Source organism: Dunckerocampus dactyliophorus, chromosome 13, assembly GCF_027744805.1.
Source record: "Dunckerocampus dactyliophorus isolate RoL2022-P2 chromosome 13, RoL_Ddac_1.1, whole genome shotgun sequence".
NCBI lineage: Eukaryota > Metazoa > Chordata > Actinopteri > Syngnathiformes > Syngnathidae > Dunckerocampus > Dunckerocampus dactyliophorus.
Genome location: NC_072831.1, coordinates 14,186,697 through 14,206,707, shown reverse-complemented (window position 1 = coordinate 14,206,707; position 20,011 = coordinate 14,186,697). Strand labels below are relative to the sequence as shown.

General features: G+C 39.5%; 3 protein-coding genes across 12 annotated transcripts in view; 1 reads left to right on the top strand and 2 right to left on the bottom strand.

Annotated features, from left to right (window-relative positions):
• ttll5 (tubulin tyrosine ligase-like family, member 5) overlaps nucleotides 1-1,551 on the bottom strand; it is an 80,968-nt gene extending 79,417 nt beyond the window's left edge. For 3 of the 5 annotated variants that reach the window (XM_054795733.1, XM_054795735.1, XM_054795734.1), the window contains exons 1-2: nucleotides 1,457-1,551; nucleotides 1,042-1,160 (exon numbers count right to left, since the gene is read on the bottom strand). In XM_054795733.1, the coding sequence (XP_054651708.1) occupies nucleotides 1,042-1,100 (59 nt within the window). In that variant the 5' untranslated portion in view covers nucleotides 1,101-1,160; nucleotides 1,457-1,551. Of the gene's footprint in view, nucleotides 1-1,041; nucleotides 1,161-1,456 lie in introns of those variants that run through there. The other 2 variants (XM_054795737.1, XM_054795736.1) reach the window with 2 other exon arrangements.
• A 481-nt stretch (nucleotides 1,552-2,032) lies between these two features.
• Nucleotides 2,033-6,938, top strand: erg28 (ergosterol biosynthesis 28 homolog). 2 transcript variants are annotated; one of them, XM_054796934.1, is made up of 6 exons: nucleotides 2,033-2,101; nucleotides 2,261-2,310; nucleotides 2,390-2,536; nucleotides 2,915-3,005; nucleotides 3,091-3,209; nucleotides 3,319-6,938. In XM_054796934.1, exons 3-6 carry the CDS (start codon nucleotides 2,404-2,406, stop codon nucleotides 3,405-3,407), a joined length of 432 nt encoding a protein of 143 aa, XP_054652909.1. In that variant the 5' UTR covers nucleotides 2,033-2,101; nucleotides 2,261-2,310; nucleotides 2,390-2,403; the 3' UTR covers nucleotides 3,408-6,938. The 2 variants fall into 2 exon arrangements, with proteins under 2 accessions (XP_054652909.1, XP_054652908.1); XM_054796933.1 differs by having other exon boundaries at nucleotides 2,045-2,101; nucleotides 2,261-2,299.
• The window catches only part of flvcr2a (FLVCR heme transporter 2a), a 32,871-nt gene continuing 16,371 nt past the window's right edge, over nucleotides 3,512-20,011 (bottom strand). For 2 of the 5 annotated variants that reach the window (XM_054796927.1, XM_054796926.1), the window contains exons 2-10: nucleotides 17,826-18,475; nucleotides 16,728-16,869; nucleotides 15,085-15,225; nucleotides 14,344-14,411; nucleotides 14,026-14,129; nucleotides 10,583-10,693; nucleotides 10,251-10,356; nucleotides 10,046-10,157; nucleotides 8,686-9,756 (exon numbers count right to left, since the gene is read on the bottom strand). In XM_054796927.1, coding sequence (XP_054652902.1) covers nucleotides 9,602-9,756; nucleotides 10,046-10,157; nucleotides 10,251-10,356; nucleotides 10,583-10,693; nucleotides 14,026-14,129; nucleotides 14,344-14,411; nucleotides 15,085-15,225; nucleotides 16,728-16,869; nucleotides 17,826-18,440 — 1,554 coding nt within the window. In that variant the 5' untranslated portion in view covers nucleotides 18,441-18,475 and the 3' untranslated portion in view covers nucleotides 8,686-9,601. The other 3 variants (XM_054796928.1, XM_054796929.1, XM_054796930.1) reach the window with 3 other exon arrangements.

Below are 20,011 nucleotides of genomic sequence, written 5' to 3'. Positions count from 1 at the left end.
TGCCTCTGAATCTGGGGTCCACCCATACGCACACTAAATGTAGCAATGCCTTTGTGTGCACAATTACTGGGAAGCTATTAGTGTGCATCCATCCATCCATCCATCTTCTTCCCCTTATCCAGGGTTGGGCAGCAGTCTCAGCAGACAAACCCAGACTTCACTCTCCCCAGCTATTTCGTCCAGCTCCTTCCTGGGGATCCCGAGGCATTCCCAGGCCAATTGAGAGACATGGTCTTTCCAATGTGTCCTGGTTCTTCCTCAAGGCCTCCTGTCCGTCAGACGGGCCCTAGCGTGCAGGACGCATCCTGACCAGATGCCAGAGCCACCTCATCTGGCTCCTCCTCCTGGCTTGTACCTGCAATTTTGTCCCTTCGGTCACTACCCAAAGCTCATGACCATTGGTGAGGGTAGGAACGTAGATCGACTGGTAAATATAGGTGGATGCTGTGAAACCCCAGCTTCATCATCATTATAGAAGCCGTCGGAAAGTGAAGGGGTTACGTCAACCCAGTATGAGGGGCCCACAAGATCTCAATGACGTTTAGGTCAGGTGAGGAAGAAGGCACTATTATTCCTTCATCTTTGAGGCCTTAAAGAGGAAAGCCTGACAGTGGAATATTTTGACGCATGCAATGGAGTCTTGTCCTGCATAAAAATGTTATCTGCTGTACAATCGCCTTAGTACACGTGTACAAGCTAATAAGACACTGTAACTTTATAATAAGGGAAATGCTGTGCAATTCTACACCACTGCAAACTACAATTACAATAATAAACATATTCTAAAACTAACAACTACCTTTGGAAAAGCAGTATTATGCAGTTACATCTTGGCCTATGTAAGGTATTAATAAGTATGTACATTGTATTTACATTTACAGTTCTACAATTGATACAAAATACAGTAATGATAGTAGTTTAGGAGATAACATTTGTGACAGGTGGATCAGTAGTTTAAATGTCCATAAAGTGCTTGCACATGGTGTGTGTGTATATAAATGAAGTCTTATGGACCATAGGTACAGATGGCTTCTCACTCACTCTTGCTCGTCCTCTGATGAGAGCTCAGAGTCCTCCTTATCCCGAGCTACAGCTGGCATCTCCACAGAGAAACAGCTAAAACCCTCCTGGGATCAAGTGTCTACCATTGTAGCTCGGTCCTAAAGCGTACAAAAATACAATACTGTATGTTTCAATCAGAAAGTGATTAGATCCTACGGCAACCGCACCTAACCGATGGTTGCGGTAAATACATTTAGTAAAAAAAAACATGTCATGACATTACAAGCGGTAAATTCAAACAGTCGAACAAACGTTAGCTCACAAAAATTGGCACGTAATGAAAAAAAATGCTGTGTGTGTGGCGAGCAAAGCAGAAAAAACTGCTTTATGAAGATGATAAAGAAATCATTTTGCAGTGACAGTGACAGGCAGGGGAAAAACACGTTGAACTTGCCTTATTTCATCGAGCCTGCTAAAGCTAACTAGCTTATTTATGCAGGGAGAGTTGACGATCGCTGCTAATCTTCCTGGTTACTACAACAACCGAGCAGCAACAGAGCACAGCGCACGCGCACTTCTGGACTTCCTGTTGGGTTGTCCTCCGCCTCTTCGGTTCGAGGGATTTTTTTTTCTAATACAACGTCAAGCAATTATATGTAATACATTAAACATTAAGAAAAAAAACATTAAGAAAACACATTAATAATTGAACATGAGATAAAACCGCAAATGTGTCAGTTGCACAGTCAATGTACAGTTATCCACTGACAACGGGGGGGAAACTAAATAAAATGTATAATGTTGCATATTGCGCCCTAAAAAGAATTGTATACAAAAACAACTAAATATAATGGAAACACTATTGATGACAGAAGTCCACTCAATCAAAACACATTTGTCGCCAGAGCATTATCTTGTTCCTTGTGGTAACTCTTTGTACAAACACAGCCAACCACACAGGATTCCGGGATTGCCTCAGACTATTGGTTACAAATAAAAGTGGGAGAAACCAAAACGTACACACTGACCAATCAAAGCGGTGGTACGAGTGGCTGAACCCATTGAGGAGGGCTTGTCATTGGACAGCCAGTCCGGCCTTGTAAGACGACAATAACACATTTATTAACTCCATTGCTTTACATGCTGTTTTTTCAGTGTTAACATAATGTTTTGATGCACAACGCTAAGAAAATCTATCATTAATGGCATTTGGTACCTTGTTCAAATCAAATATTACGGTAATAGCTGTCTTTGTCAGGTGCAATACTTGCTAGCTGGGAGTCATCGATCCGTTCAGGTAATTGACAGGTAATACTAACACTTGGCAGTCTCTGTGGAACTTAACCAGATAAATGGGCTTGTGTTTATGCAAATGACTCAAATAAAGGAGCAACAGAAGAGATGAGTCGCTTCCTAAACGTCCTGCGGAGCTGGCTGGTGATGGTGTCTGTTATCGCCATGGGAAACACCGTGCAGAGTTTCAGAGATCACAGCTTCCTGTCGGAGAAGCTCTACACCGGCACACCTGAATTTGGTAATCTAGATTCATCAATAGTCATGCTTATTCATCCTATTATATATACTTGATTTAAAGTTAAAATACAATACAAGTAAATAATCACAGCCCCCTGTGTACATTATGTATTATCAATACGTGTTGGTCAGTTTTGTGCAATCAGAGCATAAACGTAAATGTGCAGGGGTGAAATGTGCAATTGTTAAAGATATGATTCTGATGTTATTCACTAACCTGGATCAATACTGATTGTAAATTATGTCCAAGGGATGACTTTATTTTAAACTTCACAGTTTTTTTTATTCAATATACAGTACTGTATGGTTATCTGCCAAGTAGACTCCTACATATGTGTTATAATATGTTCACTAAGAATGTATCCTATCCTTTTCTTAGTCAATGGTCTTCAAGCACGGACGTTTGGCATTTGGACGTTACTGTCATCCATCATTCGCTGTGCCTGTGCCATTGATATCCAGAACAAAACGTAAACGATATTGCTTTCCTGCGCCGTGTTTTTGTGGTCAAGCTCCAATACATACCGTTACATTGTGTCACACTCACTCTCGCAGGCTGTATCACATCACCTTGTGGACATTTGTGTTGGCATTGGGTCATTTTCTGTCCGAGACTTTTATCTACAAAACCGCACCTCTCACCATCGGGGTCATGGCACCTCTTCTTGTGGCCAGTAAGTATTATTCCCAATTACAATTTCACAATAACCTTTCCTTCTTTGCATGGAATTTAAGTTGAATTGAGCATCCTTCAGGAAGTAAGTGCAACACTTGTTTTTCCAGGTTTCTCAGTCGTAGCCATGCTGATTGGATTCCAGTGTTTTCCAGAGACTGCAGAGGAAGTGGGAGCACGGCAGAAGAAACTGAAATGAATGTTCTTGTGTCCACAAGACGTGTTTGGATGGACTGTGTGGTGTGCTGCTTCCCAGATGAAATTTCTATTTCCTGCAGACTTTCTCAGAACTACACACATGGATTCTTTGTTCAGTTTTAAAAGGTTTATTTAGACAAACAATGGAAAAGAAACTCCACTGAGCCCACTCATTTGTGTTTGCTCTGTGTGTCGTGAAAATCATTCCCCTCCAGTCAAGCTTCACAGCTTTGTCCTTAAATTCCACAACATGATAAATTAGCACCCCAAACAATTGCATCATCTTTAAAAAAAAAAGTTATCACAACAAGCCACATATGACATAAAATAACTTCATCACAAACTATGCACACTACACCTTTACAGTGTAACCTGTGTATAGAACAATTTATTTAATGAAATATGTGTCATTTTTCTCATGCTAAATGACCCATTTGCCTCCTCTTGCACAGTGAAGCAGATACCAATCCAAGTTCCTGCCAGGTCTGGAGGAGGTCTCTTACAGTAAAACATGGACAAAACTGACCTTCTCAAGCATACACAAGATGCACAGCATCAACAGTTATTGCAACTAGTAGAATTCTGAGGTAATACGTTTGTGTGATCCAGCGTGGCAAGCAGAAAAAGCCTTCCAGCTGCCATGACAGGAAAACACACAGCTGTCCTGTTAACCTTCACCATTAAATGTCCCATATTATTGAAGTTTCCAACAATTTTAAATACGTCTCAAAGGTCCGACAATAGTGTATTTCAGTGTTGGCAAAAACAGTGCTTTTACAAAGCCCTAAGGGAACTCCGGGTTTTGAGTGTCTGTAGTTTTAATGCTAATGAGCTGTGTTTGTACGCCTGTTGACAAGAGTGTGTGACTCCAAGAAGCACTATTGTGCACTTCATCCACTCCTTACATAAACAGTGAAACTCTTCACTTGTGCAACATAATATATGTCATCTATCATAACAACAAAATATTAAAAGTGGGACAGGAGGACACAAACGATAGCAACACTAGCATAGCAATGTGTGCTACAGTGCTAACATTACAGTCACATTTGAACAGAACCATCATGCTTGGTTAGCCTATTCGCTGAAGAAATGATCAAACTGATAGCTCCCACGTCTGTAGCGGACTGATGGATAGTCAGCAGAGCTCCAGGCTTCATTTTCAGATGTGTAGTGAAGCCTGCTTTTTCTTACAAAGCTGTCCTCCATAAAGGGGCGGTTGTATAAACGGAGCAGGTTTATCTAGTTAGGGGCGGGTCAGAGGCAGTATCATGTCCGTGAGCAAGGAGGTTTTTCATTCAAACCAGGAACTTCAAAAGCGACCTTAACGCCTCTGCTCTCAAAAGTGGAGCAAACAAATCAACGAGATGATCAATTTTTGTCACGTTTGGGCATCATTAACAGGCTCTAGTGACACAATACTCAATTCATTCATCCATTTTCTATCCCGCTTTGTCTACATCTGGGCCGCGGGTGAACGATCCGAGCTGACTTGGGGCGACGAGCAGGGTACACTCTGAAATGGTCGCCACACAGACACAGGACACATACAAATACACAAGCATTCACTCACATCCACACCAATGGACAATTTAGAGTGTCCAATTAGTCTAACATGCATACTGTACAGGTATATTTGGGATGTGGGAGGAAGCTCCTCAATCTCCTGAGTGTGAAGCTAATGATAACCACTAGGCCACTGTGCGGCCAACTGGTATAACATAATTTTAGTTAATAATTCTGCATAATAGAGGACCTTTAAAATATTGCTCATTAGTAGTGACAGAACACACCATTGACACTAATTCAAAAGGTTTTGGTGTAGCAGTCATTAAAAAATAAGTTAATAATTTAAGCTTAAAGGAAAACTGCACATCATTCACAATCCTTATGTGAGACATAAACACGTCTTTTTTCTGTGCATTCTAAAGATAAAAAACAGCTAAAGAGACACTGCTGGGAATTCACATAAAGGGAAACGCCTATTCTGCCTATGAAGCCTTCTGAAAAAACCTCCAAAAAGCGCCAACAATGCTCAATTTACACAGAATGTGAAGTGCATATTAACCAAGCTACAGCAACATTATTATTATTAACATTGTTACGCCTATCGAACTACGTTACTGGTGTATTGAGACCTTGCGACACCATACCGGCTAGCTACTAGCCAGCTAGCAACTAACTTCACCACACTCTCACCCACAGCGCCTCAGCGCCGCGTTCACAGCGCCTCTGGCCACTACCAAAAGGTCACGCTACATATCGGAGCTGCTGTTACACCTGCTGTTTTTGTTTTTGAGTTTGGAAAAGTTAATGCAAGGTGCAGGCGTTCGTTTCTATGTTGCTATGGAGGGACCAAAATATAGCAAATGATCAATGGTAAATGGTCTTTCACTTGTATAGTGCTTTTCCACCACTAAGGCACTCAAAGCACTTAAGCAAAATACTGTAAGTATTCCTGGTTATCACCAATGTGCCTGTCACTACTGTACATTGTTATAGTATGTATACAAAACCATAAAACCGGGTTGGAGGTTTTTGAAGGTGCTTGAATAGAAGTCTTTGTAGACGGCATAGGTGTGTCCAATTATGAGCAGTAATGAGCTGTCTCTGTTTATCTGTTTTTATATCTTAAGAAGGCACAGAAAAGAGAAAGACGTGCGTTCATGTCTCACATAAGGATTGTGGATGATGGGCAAAATTCCCCAAAAAAGTGCAGTTTTCCATTAACAAAGGAATGTAAAGACATATGAGGTTGAAGTGCATTGTACTTGTGTTTGTTTTGGGATTAGTGTAAGTGTGAGAGTGTACAGTATGTGTGTAAAGTGTCAATATCTTCACGGTACATCATGTTGCACAATGCAACAAATATGGAGCAGGGTTGTCAGTTGGTACCGCGACCAATCAGCCTGGACAAGACCTCATAGCAGAATACATGACTACTTCTTGCATTCTTATTTAAAGCTTTCCTTCTTTCAGGATTTCAGGAGGAGAGATGTTTTCATCTCGAACGGCTGACATTTTCTGTAAAGAACAGAAAAAATATTGATTCACATACAGGGACAGTGCATATTAATAAACATTCATGTCAATGTGCCACAATTAGCCAGAAGGCTATTTTTCCTCTGCAGCCCCTGGTCCTAATACCACTCACTAAAAAGTCTAATTAAACTGAGTTGTAAATTAAAAAACACAAACAACATAGCCTTTTTAGAAATACAATAGAACAAAAAAAACCCTTCTCTATCTTACAAATAGCCTCAAAAAGTTTCGGTGCATTGCTACTCACAGGTTACATGTTGACCCCTAAGAATCTCTGGTTTATTCATTAAGTGTCATCAGGCCAAAATTACAAGTGCATCTCAATAAATTACAATATCATACAACAGTTAATTTATTTTGGGAATTCACTTCAAAATCTGCAACTATTTGAAGGCCCAGGAAGTCTTTGCAGTTCATTTTGTCATTAGAATACAGCAGCAGTAGCTTGCAATGTTGAACCTTTTCACAATAATCACATTTTATGACACTCAAATTTGGATGCGGTGTTTATGAATTGACATGTGTTTATGAATTTACATCCAACGTATTAATATATACAGACCTAAATTATATATAGCTATTTCACTCTGTGTGCAGTGAATATACAGTAAATTGTTGCTATTCACTGGAGTTACACTCCTGGACCACCAGCAAATTGCCAAAATCCGCAAGTACTTGAGACGCAGTTGATATTCATTATTTTTGACAAAATGTTTCATATCAAAGATTACGCAGAGGAAATGTCCGTAGTAGTATGTAAGTTACAATGCTCTCAAGGTGGTGTTTTCAAAGTGTGAGGGGCAAAAAGACCTCAGGGGAGGCACAGCAGCTTGAGAAAAATTCAGAAAATATTTCTTTAACCTGCTAAGATAACTTCAGTTGTGTCAAAGGCAAAATAAACACTTCATACAACTTTCCAAGAGGTGCATTTTTTCCACCATAAACACATTATTCAAAGCAGTGCTAACAATTACCAGTAATGTGTCTATGAAAATATTTTTCAACCTTGAAACTTAAACCAATGGCTTGCAACAGTGTGCAAGTTTTACATTTCACATCGATGAGATTTGTATATACAGTGGAATCTCGGTTAGCGTGCATCCCAGTTAACATTGAAAATGTATGCCAAAATTTTGCCTCGGTTTGCATACATTTTCCAGTTAGCGTACAATATGGCACGCTCGCGTCTTGACATGTTATTAATGCACTGCGTGAGTACAACTGTGTTCTTGTGTATTTTTTAACACAAAACATCCTTGTTAACATCCTATTAGCTTGCTACTATGTGGAAACAGGAACCGGAAGTCCGCTTCATTGCTCCGTCTAAGATGTCATCAGCGGATGACTCTAGTTGTTTGCTAACAAAACGCCACAAAACGCCTTAATGTTAACATAAAACACGTTTTTATAGTTTTACAATTAGAGTTTTACAGGCATAAAACAATGCATATGAATGACAAATAAAAGAAATAAACATTTAAGATTACTTTTGCCTTCACTGAAAACGTGATTGACACAAATTGAAAGACACAATGTCGCAGCGAGATCAACCTTCCTGTTTTGTCATGTGTTATTCTTGAATTCAAGTGTTTCTCACTTTTTTTTTTATCAAATACTGGCACTTGTAACTTTCTTTGGCTCCATTTTGGGTTATTTTGCAGCCATGATCAAAAGAACAGCAGAGACCTGAAGTGAGAAACAATACTAAATTCAAGAAATAACTCGTAGCAAAACACGAAGGTGGTGTCGATGTTGATCTCGCTGCCACATCGTATCTTTGGCAACAGTCTTCAATGAATGTAAAAGTAACCTTGAATGTTTATTTATCCATTTCATTCACCATTTATATGTATTTATATGCATTTTGAATTGTTTTCTGCATGAAAAACTGTAATTGTAAAACTATAAAAATGTGTTTTGTGTTAACGTTTTTGGCTTTGTGGAATGGATAAACTGGATCTACATTATTTCTTAAGAGAAAAGTTTATTCGGTTAGAGTGGGTTTCAGTTAGAGTCGGCCCTTCTGGAACGGATTAATGATGCTAACCAAGGTTCCACTTGTATTTGTTTCTATGGGGAGTATTTTATTCAAAGAATATGTGTCCCTACCTTGGCAGATGTGTGTTTTGTTTTTTAGTGAGCTTGTAGGTTTGTGTCAAGACTGCCATTGCCAGGGGCTGCTGCAAGATGTGCCCCCGTAGTCCTGCACCGATGTCTCTGAGCCTGCAGGCTGGAATAATAGCTTGGGTGTCACGCCTCTGAGGGGGCCCAATGGAATTTCCATGCAACAGCACCGGTTTAAGAAAACCCTGCACACCCAAATAATTGCCTGCTGCCTGTCCACTAGAACAGTAGTGTCTCTGAGTATGGACTTATTTCTAGTATTCAATTCACTGTGCTTTACATTTTTGTTGCATTTAAGAGGCGTTGGAAAAGGATGTTACATATCTGAAAGTTCTTTTGAATAAGTCCACACTTAAGACTCTAATGTGTTACGTCTGATTCAAAACTTAAGTCAAGGTTGTTTTTAACATTGCACAGACAAAAAGCTGATTTAGCGTCAAGTTTCATTTTTTTGCCTCACTGTAATACATTAATTACTTTTGCATATACTGTACCAAATCACTTACTAATTATTGAATTTGTATATTACAGTGAAGCATGTAGAAAAAAGCGGGTTTGATGTTTGTGTAGCAGAAGCAGAGTTAGCCTCCTCACTAGCATGCACTCCTCTCATGCTGAGACCATGCTACTCCCATGTGAAAACTTAAAAACAGCAATTTAGTGGAAAATGTTACGCTTGCCTTCAGAAGAGGTTGCAGAGTTGTCAGACTAAGCAGAGAGAGGACTTGTTTTGTGCGTTGAGAGAGCGGTGCGTTCATTCATTCATGTGCATGCCTACAGCGGTGAGGCAGTGTGAGGCTCACAGCCAAAAGCAACCAGCATCGCTTGTTTAGCGTTCTTTCAGCACAGAAATGCAAAAAAAGAATCCCTCTCAAGCAGGGTTTCCCAAACTTAGGGTCAGTAACCAAAATGGGCCGTGGGCTGAATTTTTTTTTCACTGCGTAAGCACACATTTTGATTCATGGTTGTTGTAACAAATCCAGCATTGGCATTACTTTATGTACATGATGTTATGGCAATATGGAGGAATCACATTTTTAATTTGGGTCTGGAGAAAAAAAAGAGTTTGAGAAACATTGCTGTAGGGGGATGTGAAGATGCAATCAGTGATGTGCTTACACTAATTATTTGTCCCTCAGCCTGTTGGTTGGCTTTCTGCCTCCGGAGGTCAGACTTGATCAATCCTGTAATAAATACAAAAGACAGAGTTTAAAGTTGTTGTAGTAATTATGTTTTGAGACCTTAAATGGATGTCAGTCTAAATACGAAGAAGAGCGTCTCACTCAGTAATGACATGAAAAAGCAGAAACAAAAGGATTCAGCTTTTCGATTACGCCACTAGATGGCAACCTTATCCTTGAAAGATTTGAATACCTCATAAGCGCTTGTTAATGCTTGTTTGGGCGTCTATTGTTTCTGAAGGCTTTCCAGCCACGTTAGTATTTTTAGCTCAGGAATAAAAAGAAATCTTACCAGTCATTACAGTTCCTATCAGCAGAAAGACACACAGGAAGATGTTTCCCGCCAAAGTACCCCATCTGTCAATTATCTTTCCCTGGGAAATAGTGAAGATGATTCCAAAGATCTGAAATAGAATTGGTTCACACAAAAATTTGTCTTCATTAGTATCATATATATATAGCATATATATGTAGCAGATAAGTGAATCTGCACTGACCTGAGCTGAACAGTTGAGGAGTCCAGATGAGGTCCCCTCTGATTCTGGGTAGGTGAGTTCTACTGCAAACTCAAAGCCCAGAGGAAGGTAACCGGTCATGAAGAAGCTACAGAAACACATGCTCAAATAAACCTCTCCACAGATGACACGGGTACATTTTGTAATATCAACCATTTCCTAGTCATTAACAAATAGAAAAATAAACCTTACCAAGAAATTGCTATGGGAGAAATTTGCTCATAATATTCAATAAAAGGAGGCAAATCATGAGGTTGGCTTTAGTTTTTGTGTCTGTTTCTGTGTCTGATTACCCACCTATAATGATTACCCACCCTAAAACACCAGCTGTGATAAACACCACCCACAGGTGACCCACGTTGAGGGTGAAGGCGTACACCAGCATCCCGATGAGGGAGAGGAGATACACGACCAGTGTTGTCTGTCTGAGGAGAGGAGAGAGTGTCTATTAAGTGTTAAAAAGGCAAAGCTACAAATTGATTTTTTTTTTTTTTTTAAAGAAATCCAGTTTAATCAGATTTGACTTGAGCAAAAATGTTTCAGATCGGAGTCCTGTGAGCTGGCTTATAATTGTTATGCAAAAGTTAATCAGAGGGCCTCAATCCTACAGCATACTGGCACAAAACCACTTAAGAATAGAAAACCTAATGACCTCAAGTCTTTTTTCAAACATTGGGAATGTTAATGTTGGTAAAGTACACAGTTTCAGTTGAACACAGTTTGCTCAGTGATGCTGGTTGACATACAACTTTGGAAATAACGTAGTGAAAATGATTTGTTTCAGGGTCAAACTGTCATCATCATAAAAGTATAAAGGCAATGTTTTAAATAAAACTGTAACAATCCTCCTAACTAGTGTAGTAACCACTCTGCACTACAACCAAAATAAATGAATGGGATAAAAAGGATAAAATCATCCTATGGCAATTGTGTTATTTCTGGAAGTAATAAATTAGTGCTTCTTTCCTAAGTAAACTAAAGTCTCACATTTTCAAGCATCTTGTGTGAAGTCACATATGATGATGTTTTTTGGTTGAACTATAAATTGTATGACTTATGGGGCATTTGGAGGTTCAACTCTGTGTTTTAATTTTCTAGTATTTTATTCTGCATTTTAAGGGTGAATGTCTCACTTGTCGTCTTCAAAAACGCCATGTGAGAAACACAATCAAGCATCTCACAGAAATGGTGATTATGCAAGCTCTCGCTTTACTCTACCTGTACCTGTAATTAAAGGCAATGTTTGACCAAGCATCTCACAGAAATGGTGATTATGCAAGCTCTCGCTTTACTCTACCTGTACCTGTAATTAAAGGCAATGTTTGACCAAGACTGACAAAACCCTATTCCTGAGAATGACTTTTGTCATCGCATGGGTCATCCCCACAGGCTTATTCTGGTCCAGCACTTTCTTGTACAACCATGCGTAAAATACTGGTTTTGTTAACATAACATAGTCCTTTGACTCTCTCCCACATACTTGAAGACAAGAGGAGAGTGTGTATACAAAATCAATGTGGACCTGGTTGCTTTGACAGCTGAGCATCCAGCTGGCATTTGCGGAATCCAAACAATTTACCAAGTCAAAACAGACAAATTAATTTCTAATTCCTTGTCACTGGTGAAAACGGCACTCTTTAGATAGAATTCCAAGTTTAATGCAGATAAGCACAAAGCTAGATAAGACACAAGAGCACTACTCGAGTCTCGCCTGTCGGTTTAGATAAGCAGAGAGGGCCATCAGAACAAAAACTCAGACCCGCACTTCTGATTTTCATTCGTGTCCACTTTGCACACTCTCTTGGCTCTCATCTCTCAGTGAACAAATGTTTAGGCATCCACGCGAGGAAACTGTGTTTAAAAACAAGCAACTGTGGATCCATGAGTGCTACTGCTATCACAGTCCCCTTACATCACATCAATAAACCTCATTAGTAATGACAAAAGCCAAGACATTTAAAAACTACACACAGCAAAGCCTGGGGTGATTTACCACTTGTGCCACTTTTTTTTTTTCAGTTAAATGTCTCGACAGTAATTGTTGATCAAATACATTGCTGTTGTACTGTAAGTGCAAATGTTATAGTGTTCTTCGTCAATGTAATAAACACAAATAAACAAAAACCTACAAATTAATACTCTATATGTCCATACCACAGAAAAACAGCCTTTATGTTTTAAATTTATTTCTTATATACAGTGGTGTGAAAAAGTGTTTGCCCCCTTCCTGATATCTTGTTTTTTTTGCATGTTTGTCACACTTAAATGTTTCAGATCATCAAAACATTTAAATATTAGTAAGAGACAACACAACTGAACACAAAATGCAGTTTTTAAATGAATTTTTTTATTATTAAGGGAGAAAAACATCCAAACCTACACGGCCCTGTGTGAAAAAGTGATTGCCCCCCCCGTTAAAACGTAACTTTGGTTTACCACACCTGAGTTCAAATGGAAAAGATTATAAAGCCATTTCTAAAGCTTTGGGACTCCAGCGAACCACAGTAAGAGCCATTATCCACAAATGGCGAAAACATGGAAGAGTGGTGAACCTTCCCAGGAGTGGCTGCCCAACCAAAATTACCCCAAGAGCGCAGCAACAACTCATCCAAGAGGTCACAAAAGACCCCACAACAACATCCAAAGAACTGCAGGCCACACTTGCCTCAGTTAAGGTCAGTGTTCATGACTCCACCATAAGAAAGACATTGGGCAAAAACGGCCTGAATTGCAGAGTTCTGAAACAAAAACCACTGCTGAACAAAAAGAATATTAAGGCTTGTCTCAATTTTGCCAGAAAACACCTTGATGACCCCCAAGATCTTTAGGAAAATACAGTAGTCTGACGAGACAAAAGTTTAACTTTTTGGAGTGTGCGTGTCCCATTACATCTGGCATAAAAGTAACGCAGCATTTGAGAAAAAGAACATCATACCAACAGTAAAATATGGTAGCAGTAGTGTGATGGTCTGGGGATGTTTTGCTGCTCCGGGGCCTGGAAGACTTGATAAATGGAACCATGAATTCTGCTGTCTAGCAAAAAAACCCTTAAGGAGAATGTCAGGCCATCTGTTCGTGACTTTAAGCTGAAACAAACTTGGGTTCTGTAATAGGTAAATGATCCAAAACACAGCAAGTCCACCTCTGAATGGGCGAAGAAAAACTAAATACAGACTTTGGAGTAGCCTAGTCACAGTCCTGACCTGAATTTTGTTGAGATGTTGTGGCATGACCTTAAAAAGGCGGTTCATACATTTCATACATGGCCATGTAGGTTTGTTTTTTTTTCTCCCTTAATAATAAAATATTCCATTTAAAAACTGCTTTTTGTGTTCACTTGTGTTGTCATTGACTAATATTTACATTTCTTTGATGATCTGAAACATTTTTGTGTGACAAGCATGCAAAGAAATAAGAAATCAGGAAGTGGGCAAAGACTTTCACAACACTGTATTTCAATTTGTTTACTTTGACAGTAAGTTTACATTAGTCATGCTGCAGCCATTGTTCAACTTACAACACATAGCGTTTTTACATAACTGCATAAGGGGTAATAAAGGTAAATCGTAATGCTAAGAAGGGTCATATGAAACTTTACCAGCTTGTTTCACCTTGGGCTTTTCTGGTTGATGTACCACATCACATCAAAATAAAGTGACAAGAATAATAATAATCATTCATGTATAGTTTGGAAACTTAAATAAATGTGTACTGTATCTCAAATAACAAACCTCAATCTAAAGAAATATGATCTTACTTGTAGGTTTTAGTCTTGTCCAGCCAAATGCCACATATGAGCGACCCGACCATGCCAGCAATGACAATGGTCAGACCGATCCTGCCTGCATTTACCTCCTCTCCCTAAAAGAAAATGTATTGACATTTTTAGTTTTACAGTGTAAGTAATAAAAGACATCTGTTACAGTTTGCATTTATCTTATCCAAAAGGCTCTGCGATGCTTCAACGACAATAGCTGTGTCAAGGTCATTCTGCTGGCAGTTTTACTGGCATCAAGAGTCCAAAGCTGAGCATTCAGACAAGACACAAGACAGCAGTGGCCATATTGAGACTTACTGGATAGTGTTCAATGATCATTCGATTCAGTAGTGTGGAAACAGCATAGAAGCAGCCAACATTCAGTCCTGAAAATAAATAGAAAAGTAGATTTAGTTTGATACAACCATGTTTGATACAACCATAATCATGCGCATTCCTAACAACATGACAGGCCTTCACCAGACTTTAGGATATACCAGTGTGCTGAAAGTTTATACTTGTATTGGTACCAACAAAATGGTGACTTTCCACGACACGACGACCGCCACAAAAACCTTCAAATTGAACCCACACATACCTAGAAGTGCAGCACTTAAGCTGATAAACATACAATTGTGACATTGGTAGCGTCCATTATGATGCTTTAACAGCACCATTAAACCTACAGTAATAAAAGTAAGGTGACAGAGTGCAGGATCACCTGCATGCCAAAGCAATGAAGGCACGTGTGTGTCTTCCCTATCCAGTAAGTCTTTTCGGTAGGCTTTTCTAAACCAAATTCCTTACAGATGTATTCTGTGTTATGTCACTATTTCTGCAACCCGGACCCAAATAAGCAGAAGAAAATGGATGGATGGATAGCAAGCAGAATTTGAATATTGTCATTTTGATGTTTAATATGGCGCTGACACAAGGGTATTGTTGCTGATGTTCCATTTGTTGCCATTAAACAATTGAGCAAAAATTTAATGAATAAAGAGAAGCACCAATCCTATTGTGATCATGTCTAACAAGTGGCTGTAGAGGTTGGAGACCCACCATAGCTGACAACAAGCAGCATGAAGGGCTTGTTACGCAGCAGCCTCCAAATCGAAGCCAGGTAAGAATACTGCTCTGGAGTAATGCACCTGGCCTGAGCTTGGGCCTGTGTGGGAGGAAGCTCTGGTTTCTCCTGAAAAACTAGAAGACACAGTGGAGCCTTTTCATATTATGGATTTAAAATGTTTATAGGTTGACAGTGATTATAACAAACCATACTTCATGTAGTGAGGTGATTACTGAGGACCTAACAGAGGTCAATGAGACATTATTAAGTTACATTCAAGATACAAAAACGTTTATGGGTCAGTCTCCTGGAAGGGGTACCAAAAGCGTGACATAGTGCGTCATAGCAAGCAAACTTGAAAGTTATTTTCTCACCAAGTTGCATCTTAAAATAAAGCATCATTTTAATATATATCTTAATACCATCTATATTTATCACTATAAATCCTTTAAACTTACTTGAAATTGTCACAAACATGCTCCAAAATGGCGACGTATCTTGAACCTAACATTTTTATTTGGTTATAGCTGCAAATCACAGCAGTCTGTGTGTCATGCCCCTCGAAGCGACGGCAACATCTCTGGTAACCCTTTCAGGAGACTGACCCTTATCTTTCTTCATGACAACAACAGCAAGAAGGTCTGCAAATTGCAGTTATATAAAAATAAATCCTCTGGAGGTGACGGATTATGACGACAACCACCATGCTCACTTTTGCCTGACCTCCCAGTTAACAACTCTCAATAACCCACAAGGCTGGTGTGACATAGCAAACAGTATTATCGGTGTTTTATTGCATCGAGTTGAAGTATTCCTTTATTCCTCTCTGTTCTCGTTTTAATTATTTGCCAATGTAAAGCCTTGCTGACCTGCTGAAAAGCACAAAATAAACAGTTACAAGCTAAAATAGACTAAAATACTGTTCTTCTGTTGGGGCAAATATTCAAGGTAACTTATCTAGTCCAACTACTAGATTATAATTAATATTTTATACAAGCTTACAAATAAATGTGTTGTTGTGTATTCTGAAGCCTTTATTTGGTGCTCATCATATTAATTGTCTTTCCACTCACTTTCAAGGTACAATGTTATTGATCTTTGACTTGATATAAGTCCAGCCTTACATCCATATTCTATACTGCTTATCCAGTTGAGGGTAACAGGGGAAGCTAGAGCCTTTCCCAGCTGACTTAAGGTAAAAGGCAGACTACACCCTGGACTGGTCATCAGCCAGTCACAGGGAAACAAATGTAAAGACAAATAAATAAGACCTGTGGTTAGTCATTGCAATTCTTTCCTGTCAGGGACTTTTCTGCTCTCTGAGGCTGAGCGATCCACTGCTTGTGTTTCACAATCTGTCAGAACATATCCCATCAAATAGGTGCACTGGGAGAGCAGTGTTGCCAAACGGGCACCACAGAACGTCCCACTGTTAATAACTATGCTGAATAACTTTTAAAATGAATTGTAATATCACAGAAATAGACGAAAGAGAACCGGTTGATACATAAATTAAGAAAATTACCCTTTGCTGTTGTTCCTAACATGAATCGGGAAATTATTGATTTTAATCGTACCTCACCCAACTCAGAGCACAAGCCTTGACTGTGAGTCTACCTAACCGATCAGGACTTACCAATGACCACAAGGATGAAAATGATGGTGGCCAGTCCAGCACTGATGTAGAACATGATCTTAATGTGGTGCGCCAGCTCATTCATATCGTCTACATTCGGCACGAGGATGGGCGGGATCAGAAACCCAATGGCAATGCCCATCTGCAGTGAAGAAAGAAGTAATACAAAAAAACAACATTTAAACAGTAAAAAAATATATTAGCATTTGTCACATGCAAAATCAATGCATGGCTACAATGTATATTTTTATAGCTCCACGAAATGAACCCCTCCAACATGGTCTTCCAATCAAATGGTGTAACAGGAAGTAACTTACCTTTGGTCGTTATGCAGCCAGATGTGAACTAAAATATAAAACCTCAGTGCAATACAAAAACTGGATGATAAACATGATAATCATCTTGCATAACTTGTCAAACAATTCATTCATTGGAATCAAAATAAAACATCAAAGTTCTACAGTCTCTAGTGGATATCAGATTTTCTTTTCTTCCCTTACTGGGAGTTTTTCCTCTCAAAACATCTCAGATGGATGTGAAAACTACATATTGCAGAACACATGTCTGTTACATTTTATATATAGGACGGAACCAAACACCTGGTGGGCATGTGGATGTCAGTGACAATGCAGGCTTTCATGCATCACAGCAGGCTGTCTGACAGAAGTCACAGAACAAAAACATGCATGACAATTATTTTAACAAGGGGTCCATATATACATTATTGGAAACAGGAGCACAAGACTACATCATGAGTGAGAGTCTTTAAGTAATGATACTTGACTATACTCAAAATTATTCTTTTTTTATTTTCTATCTGTTAACCTAAGTATAATAAGACCACTTTAAGATTTTTAACATCCTATGTTAAATGTTTGATGTGAGTATAATTATACTTACCTATATTATCAGAATCATAACATAATCTCAGTTCTAGTTCAACCCTAAAATGTTCTTTCACATCAAACTCACTTGTGCACTGGGGCACAGTCATGCTGGAACAGGTAAGGGCAAATTATCTAAAATTAGCGTGATTTGCGGCCCTAAACAAGAGTACTGACAGTAACGTTTTAGCCCGAAGGACAAACAGAAACACACCTGGTTTCCCAAAACGCCAATCGAACAGGCAGTGGAAACCTCGTGCTGCCCAAACCACAAAGAAGCAAGTCTCGATGGGATGCCAAGGGTGTAAACAGTGGCCACTGAACACACAAACTGCCCGAGGAAAGTGACAGCAAACAAGTCAGGGTGAGCCGTGCTGCTTTTGATCCAAGCGCCGATGCAGTTGACGGCAGAGCCAACCACGATGACTTCCCTGAGGCCTCGGTTGTCCAGCATCCACATGACGGGAACGATGAGAGGGATGTAGGTGAAGAAATAAATCATGGAGAGCCAGTCCAAAGCCAAGGTGCCAATATTATAAAAGCGCTTGAAAATGTTGCCAATTATGCTGTACTGCAGCCACATCATGGCATTGCTCAAGGAGTAGATGCAAAAGAGGAACAGCATGACCCAACGGCGCTTGTACAGCTTGGTCTCCATGAGTGGGAAGAGCTGTGAGGTGTCCTGAATGGAGGAATTCGATATAAGGCTCGCATCTCCCAGAGAGAGTTGGCGATTAGATCGGCCCAAACTGGTTCTGGCATTTCTAGTTGGAGAGGATCCATCGTGGCTGTCCATCCAGTCATGATAGAGCTCCTCCTGACTGCTCATGTTCCTCCCCTCCTCTTTCAGACTTCTGGAATCAGCTAAAGAGAAGAGCAAACAGTTCTCCTTGTGCATGCAAACACAGTCACCATTTACCTAACGAGCCTCTCCCAAACAGCTCAAGATTAAAAAGTTGGCCTCAAAATACATTTGACTATTAATTTTCCTTGCTGATTTTGTACAAGTAGCTATCGGGCAAGATTTTAATGAGGGAAAAGGAAGGGACAAAAAGTTACGTAGCAGGCTCCTCGTCCAATATGCCAAAGCTCACCTGCCTGGCTCGCTGCATAAAACCTCTTTGGTCACATGACTGGTTTTTTTTTTTACATGATTTTTTCTTCAAATCTCAAACTCCTTTTAGATTACATCAGCGCATGCTATATTTTAGGAGTTAAAGTTACAGGAAAGGTCAAAGACCAAAACATGTTGTTTAATGGCGTCCCTGTAATGTTGAGGTTTTACTAGAGTTTCTTGTTTGCAGTCATTCAAGTTGCAGTCATACTTTCACATACCCTCCAGTACAAAAAGAGCGAAAGGTTTCATGGTGATGTCATTTATAAAGCTGCAAAGAAACCAATATGAACATTTTGCAAAAAAACATCTAATCCTCAACTAGGCAGTATATTGGTAATCCTATTTGTTTGTGCAAATAAAGCTCTGAATATCAACAGCAGGAGTTCAAAGTGTAGTTATGAAACAAATGTAATGTTTAGAATAATAGTATCTAGGCTGTTGTCTTGGAAGAATAGTAAAACAAAAAGGTTAATAAAGCTCAGAATTCAGTTTTGACCCGGTGCTCCTTAAATAAATAAATGCAGCACCTCAGACGCCTACCTTTTTTCCTCAGGAAAAAAAGAACAACAGTATCCTATCCACTATGTCTGTAATTACCATTACAATGACTGATACCACCCTGTGTCTTAGAAGACAGCTCTACCACAGCAAATGCACAGCAGACACGGCATCGGTAAAGCTCGAGTTTACAGTTGTAAATAGCACGTACCATGATATAGAATAAGACTTTATTTAGTACCAATCAAAAGTTTCGACACAACTTTTCACTCGAGAACGTGAGAAAACTTATCCAAACTTTTGATTAGTACTTATTATGTCCCTCTAGCAATCCATTTTAATCATGCTTGCCCTCACCTGAAGTTGACAAAATACTGTACACACTATGCGGCATTTTTCTAAAAACGTACAAAGAGGCCTTTGCACGAGGGCTGCAAGATGGCTGTGTGGCTACAGTATAACATCTTGTACGCTCGCCCTGCCTGAATGTGTGATTGCATGCTTATTCACCCATAGTTTACAAATCATGCTTAATTGCGCTGAGGATGAACTCTTCATTGATTTGGAAAAGCTTACAACTTGATGTGTGTTGCATTCATTTTGCTATACATGATTAAAGTGGACGAAACACTACAAGCAGGGTGCGGTTTCTGGTGTGACTGACACACTTTGAAAGACTGGAAGTTCGCATTTGGGTGAACTGCCAAGATTACAGTAATTGGTCAAACCTAGAAGCTATCTTGGGGTGTCAATTCCCATAAATAGATGATAGTAATAGTGATTGT